At 42.4% G+C, this 6,691-nt stretch overlaps 1 protein-coding gene across 1 annotated transcript; it reads right to left on the bottom strand.

Moving 5' to 3' along the window:
• Positions 1-2,387: 2,387 nt before the first annotated feature.
• On the bottom strand, positions 2,388-5,260 carry LOC123058864 (uncharacterized). The gene is made up of 3 exons (XM_044481538.1): positions 4,934-5,260; positions 3,461-3,688; positions 2,388-2,665 (listed from the first exon to the last, which is right to left on the bottom strand). Exons 1-3 carry the CDS (start codon positions 4,995-4,997, stop codon positions 2,637-2,639), a joined length of 321 nt encoding a protein of 106 aa, XP_044337473.1. The 5' UTR covers positions 4,998-5,260; the 3' UTR covers positions 2,388-2,636.
• Between the last annotated feature and the right edge of the window lie 1,431 nt (positions 5,261-6,691).

The raw sequence follows: 6,691 nt of genomic DNA, 5'->3' as shown, positions 1-6,691 counted from the left end.
CCTTCTCCTCGCTTTCACGGAGAGCTGCCACAACCACTGCCTGGTAGGCGGCCTCCGCCTCCTGGTCCTCGTCGCGCACGACGAGGGGCGGCGGCGGGGAGCCATGCGGCATGTCGCAAACGCAGCGCCTCCTGGCCTCCTCGTGCTCGAACGCAAACCACTGCTCCCACGCGGGAGAGTCGAATGTGTAGGCGGGGTCGCGGCGCTACTCCGGTGTCAGTAGCTCCCGCCGGCGCCGCACCTTCTTCGTGTGCGCCCGCGCCGACCGCGGCGCCGTCGACACTTGGATCCTCTCCGGATCCAAGTGCCAGTCGTGTGGCAGCGTGACGTCGGGGTAGGGGAGGAGGCGCGGTGCTCACAATGCTACCTCACCTGGTGCACTAGGACGTTCACGCGCTGCCTAGACCGGCGGGAAGACGCTGGCGGAGGCAGGGGAGAGGGGCGGCGGGGGCCTTGCCCTTGCCTTTGCCGGAGAAGAAACCCATTCGGTGGCTACGGTTTGTCACCGACGAGGGAGCACAGTGGTGGCGAGATGGAGACGGGAGGGGGAAGGGGGTTCTGAAAGCGGATGAGGACGGCCCCCACCGCACGCTTGGATTAAAAAATGCTGACCGCCGTCGGTGACACGTGGGCCTGCGATGGACGGTCTTCAATAATAAAGACGGTCGCAGTAGTTGGGCGGCCGCCGGGTGGGGAGGCGGCAGACACCGAGAGGACGCGTGGCGCGTCCGCGCCGACACATTTCAGCCCCTAATTTGCGCTGCAAATGGGTCCGTGCGGATGCGAAGAGGGCGCGTTTTGCAAATGGATCTGCACGTTGGGCCTGTAATTTTTGCCGCGGTGACCCAAACGAATGGCGGCGGACGAAATGGGTACCTGCGTTGGAGTTGCTCTAACACTATACTGCTACTTTAGGCTACAGAAAATGGTACTCTCAGTATAAAAAAGAGGTCTACAGAAAATGATATTCACTTTTTTTCGAAACAAAAAATGATGTTCATTTAGGGAACAGAAAATGATGTGCATCGACTGTTCTTCAGAAAATGGAGCGTTCAAGCGATGGGCCGTAGAATGAAATATGTTTGTTTTAACAGGATGGCCCAGTACTTGGGCTGCGCAATACTCCACCCCGCTCACGGCCCGCCAATCGGAAATGGGATCCGCTGGCTTTCGGCTGGACAGTGCCATGGACCAAAACGTCAATCGTTTAGCCCCACACCGCCTAGCGAGGTATAGCAGAGCCGGTTTATAATCCGCGCGCTGCTGTCAGACTAGTCCCTCGAGGGACACCAGATAAAATTGAAACAGTATAGCGTGGCATGACCCTGTTTTGTTCGCATAATGATGAGTTGCCGTTTTTTCTTACGGGTGAATCAAGTACAAAGAAAAAAGGAAGAAAGAAAAAGAAATATTCACACAAATCTCAACCTAAGATCAATAACATAGGACTTAGATGTGCAATATTGTTGTCTTACTCCACACGAGTTCAAATGACTTTACAGAAAGGTCAAATTTTACGATTTGAAATTATATTTTATGATGGGTCTAATGATGTCATCGTTGTATCGTGAATGTTAATAATTTTTTATACAAATAAACTTGGTCAAACATTGAAGAGTTTGACTTCAGACAAATTTAATATCAAGACTAAAAAGAGTAGATACATGATCTTTTTTTTGGGTGGGATGCCGAAATGGGATGGAAGCGATGATGCACGATGCAAACAGGCCATGTGTTTGTAATTTCAAAATTGTTACCACTTGATACGAGCAGAAAGTTATAGTGACTCGTGTGATGATGTTTTGTTTATTGGGGGAATTTTCTAGTTACTTCCGTGAAAAATCGCAGTCATGTATATCTCTAATTATCGCAACATACTATAGTTACTTCCGTGCAAAATCGTAGTCATGTATATCTCTAATTATCGCAACATACTAGATGAATATTATTAGTTGTGCTTCAGTTTGACATAGAGGTGCCCTTTTGAAGTTGGATAATCCAAGCAGTTCTTGAATGTGAACCTGCCTATTTTTATTCGGCCATCTAAGGATGCATGACACTCATTTAAATTCAACACTCGTCCTTTTGGACGATCATAAGGTTTTTTCTTTTCTTTTCGAAATGATAGGTTTTCTTCATTCATTAAGAAGAAAAAAGTTGATCGGTTAATTAGACCATAGATATACAATGTAGTATCTCACTTTATCCAGATGCCACTTGATGACTCTACCATGGTTGCCTCTACCGTGTGTGAACAGAGCATGAACTTCAATCTCCCAACATTTCAAAACATGACTAACGGAATTAAATTAAGTAAAAAAAAATAAAACTTTTCAGTGATGTTTTTTCTATGCGCAAACAGTAGTGGAATTCCCTACTTTGCAATTTTCATTAATAAAAGGAGGAAAATGAAAGGACAGTACAAAGTTACATAATTAGACAACATATATATTCTAGTGGTCGAACATCAATTGTGTTTAACATATACCTTAAGGATTTTTATACACATATAGACAACATTGACAAGTTTTTTTTTACCATTAAATCACTTTTTCTCTCCTTTCGAAGCTGACAGTCAGTGGTGACAAGCTGCTCCTCTTTGACTCCATATCATGGTTTCATCACCTTCGCAGTACCTAGTGACTTGCTTCACAATCAAGTAGTTCTGGAAGCCCCTTAAAGCAGCAGCAAAGATAATTTAGAGGATACCAACTTGCAGTTTGTGAACCATAGCACTGTAGAAGTAACTCATCATACTCCCAATGGAGCATGTAGCATATACGTCACTCCTTAAATGTAATAACAACTCACCAATTTATGGTTGTTCAGAGAAGCATGTAGCATGCTGCAAAAGTATCATAAATCCTGTCCAAAGCAACAATCTCTAACATACAGCCATATCTAGTTCGATTGCAATAAAAAAATAGTGCTCGTCTTTCCAACAGCAAATGTTAACATCTCTGGTTATATTACTCTGAATGGACATCTCTGGTTATATCTCCTACGGAGTTCATGAAATATATTTTGCAGTTAATGGCTCATCCAAGTTAAGCACATGTATAGACATCACCAGAGCAATGTACAGGCCGTACTGTGATAATCACAAGTTTTCAACATATCACCTTGAGAAAATATCAGTTTAAATACTCTAAAGGAACGCCTTGTACTCAGTGATAAGCAACTCCATTTCAATTAATAACTTATTAACTGGCAATATAACTTGTTCATACGCGAAAAAACTTCTCATGGAAATTAACACAAGCTATGTAGTCTATTGCTTGCGTGCTCTCCTATATAACTACTTCCTCTGTAAAGAAATATAAGAGTGTTTAGATCACTAAAGTGGTGATCTAAACGCTTTTATATTTCTTTACGGAGGGAGTACTTGGTAAATGCACAAGCAGGACATTTACCTACTCATCATCTGATAATCTACAGGAAGCTCCGCGACTACACTCACCTTTCTGGAAAGCATAGTAGACACCACAGCCCTTTACTGCTATCTGCTCATCATGCAAAAATCTGGAGGAATCTCCCCGATTGCATAGGCCTTTCTGAAAGCATAGCACTATAGCAGACAGCAAGGGGTTCACCCTTATTTTGTAGACCATGGTGTCTGTCTTGCTCCCATTTTGGGTCATCCTCCTTAGAACCCCAACCAGTGTTCGCATTTCTCTGAACCGGTTCTCTGAAATATAACCATGAACACCACAAGTAGTCGTCAATCATGATGGTTCAGTGGAAGTACTTAAGAAGGTTACTGATAAACTATATGGCCTAGTAAATGATCTAACCATGAAAACATTTTTCAACACATGTGAATTCGAAATGCCATATCCTATCCAACTCGAGTTCAAGCATTCACCGGTAAGATCTTGATAAGTAATCTCGTACATCACCTCAATATTCAGTACAAAACCTTTACATCTGGATCTAGATTCAGGTCAAACAAAAGAGTTGAGTAAGACAAAAACAAACTCCAAACTCAATGATCGAAACTGAATGCCCATGCTTATATATCCATTATTTATCTTGGACACGAGCAAACAATTTGTTGTGTGATGTCATACATTGTCAAAGCAAGACTAATCCCCCACAAAATCAGATTGGGTACAAAGAATATCAGTATCACATTTATTAATTCACTGCTGTTATTAATCCAAAAAAATCTGGGTGTGTACTTGTCTAACAAATCACCTAAAAAATGATTTCAATGGGGTATTGAAATCTGGTGTCCTACAAAAACAGTAAGCAGATGTTGCAAACAGGTCATCATATCTGGAAAATGATCTGTATATTACAACAAATCATCGTATTCATATTAGGTGAAAGTCATTATGCATCACACTATGAGATGCTACAATTGGAATGACTAAAATGATTTGAAACATCCTACACGGATTGAAATAATCAGATAGCTATGGAAGCCACAGATCGAGAAACATAGCAGCTAAAAACTTCTGCCTTTTAGAAAGAAAAATGAACAAATGCATATCCTGCAAGCAACATGTGCAAATGTCAATCTAAATGATGGTTTGAAACAATAAGAAAAGTGCTTACTCATAGCCCAATAAATCACATATCCCCCTCGACAAATTTTCAGAATTCTGTGTATGCACGTTTAATTAGAACAGATCCTATTCAAGAATAGCAATTGTTCAGAAAGCAGGCATGAAGTCACTACCTCAAAGAGGGACAGACCCATCGTTGCAAAATTGATCAATCGTATACTGAACAATTTGGAGAAGGCATCTCCAACAGTGTTAACTTTCCAGATTTAACTTATTTGACTAATTTGGTTCGATAGAAAGGAGGACAGACTGTGAAACTTATTTGACTAACTTGGTTCGATAGGATGGAGGGCAGACTGTGGGACTAAGAAACAGAGGGCGAGCAAGGAAGCAAGTACGGAGGAGGAGTGGCCGGGAGAGACCTTGGACTTGACGGAGCGCTTGATGAGCGACCAGAGCCCCGGCGGTGGAGACGCAGGCTTCCATTTCGTAGGGCGCAGATACACGGGACGATGGCGGTCGCCGGCGCCGGATGGCGGTCGCCGGCGCCGGATGGCGGAGCTCCGATGCCAAACAGCTGCACTACCAGTGCGAGGAGGCGCCGGGCCATTGGTGGTGGAGACCAGGGTGGACCTACGGTCTGGATGGCTTCTGCGGACCAGAAGCTCCGGCGGCAAGCTCCCGCGAGGCGCGGCTGTGGCGGGCGAGCGGCGGACGAGGAGCTAAGGGATGGGCTAGGGCTTGCGACGACGGCCCAAGGAACACCACTTCACTCACGGCCCGCCAATCGGAAATGGGATCCGCTGGCTCTCGGCTGGACACTACCAACCCCTCAAAAAAAAAAAAAAGGCTGGACACTACCAGGGAGCAAAACGCTCGATCGTTTGTCCCACATCGGCTAGCGAGGTAAAGCTGGGCCGGTTTATAAGCCGCGCGCTGCTGCCTGAATTGTGCCTTCGGGAACACCCGGTAAATCAGAATATGTGCATGATAAGCATTCATCAGGATGACGCGGCTATTTTTTTATACCCAGAAAGGTCCTCATAGTACATGAGTTCCATTGATTTTATAGAAAAGTCCTCATATTTTCATTTTCATCTTTTGAGATCATTACGGCTACCAAATTATGGGTGCAGGCCAACTGTCAGTTTTCACTCTTAACCATGGCAAATCTTGTGGCCATGTATGCACATGAAATACTCCCTTTGTTTCATTTTACTTCGCATATTAGATTTGGCTGAAGTCAAATTTTACAAAGTTTGACCAAATTTATATTAAAAATATCAACATCTACAATACCTAATAAGTAAAATATGAAATTATATTTTATGATGGATCTAATGATGTCGTTGTTGTATTGTGAATGTTAACAATTTTTTGTATAAGCTTGGTTAAATTTGAAGAGCTTGACTTAAGACAAATCTAATATGCAAAGTAAAAAAGTAGATACATAACCTTTTTTACGGGATAGGATGGAAGCGATGATGCACGATGCAACATGCCATGTGTTTTTTATACCCCACACGAGTTTACTGACTTTGTAGAAAGGTCCTCATAGTTCTCATTTCCATGTTTTGAGATCCTACCATCCCACACGAGTTCAACTGGTTTTACAGAAAGGTCCTCATAGTAAACGAATGTTACTAATTTTATAGAAAGGTCCTCATAGTTCTCATTTCCATGTTTTGAGATCCAAATTTTAGGATTTCAGCCGCCATCTTTTCAGCCCCTCACCGATACTATTGTTTTTTTATTGAAAGGTCCACATAATTTCATTTTCATCTTTTGAGATCCTTATAGCTGCCAAATTTTGGGTGGCAGGCCAATTGCCAATTTTTACTCTTGAACCATGGCATTTCTTGTTGTATACACATGAAATACTCCCTTTGTTTCATTTTACTTTGCATATTAGATTTACCTAAAGTCAAATTTTGCAAAGTTTGACCAATTTATATTAGAAAATATCAACATCTACAATACCAAATAAGTACAATATGAAATTATATTTTATGGTGGATCTAATGATGTCATTGTTGTATTATGAACGTTAATAATTTTTTGTATAACTTTCGCAAAGAAATTGTATAAGCTTGGTCAAATTTGAAGAGTTTGACTTCAGAAAAAACTAATATGCAGAGTAAAAAGAGTAGATACATATTCATTTTTACAGGATGTGTTGG

Source organism: Triticum aestivum, chromosome 3A, assembly GCF_018294505.1.
Source record: "Triticum aestivum cultivar Chinese Spring chromosome 3A, IWGSC CS RefSeq v2.1, whole genome shotgun sequence".
Classification (NCBI taxonomy): Eukaryota; Viridiplantae; Streptophyta; class Magnoliopsida; order Poales; family Poaceae; genus Triticum; species Triticum aestivum.
The sequence above is the reverse complement of the archived record's forward strand: the minus strand, read 5'-3'. Positions and strand labels throughout refer to the sequence as shown.

Excerpts from the sequence above, each read along its gene's own strand:
- LOC123058864 (XM_044481538.1), bottom strand. The coding sequence starts at position 4,997 with ATGGAAGCCTGCGTCTCCACCGCCGGGGCTCTGGTCGCTCATCAAGCG. Across the intron at positions 3,689-4,933 it reads AGCGCTCCGTCAAGTCCAAG|AGAACCGGTTCAGAGAAATG; the intron begins GTCTCTCCCGGC and ends GTTATATTTCAG. Across the intron at positions 2,666-3,460 it reads CTACTATGCTTTCCAGAAAG|AACTACTTGATTGTGAAGCA; the intron begins GTGAGTGTAGTC and ends AGGGGCTTCCAG.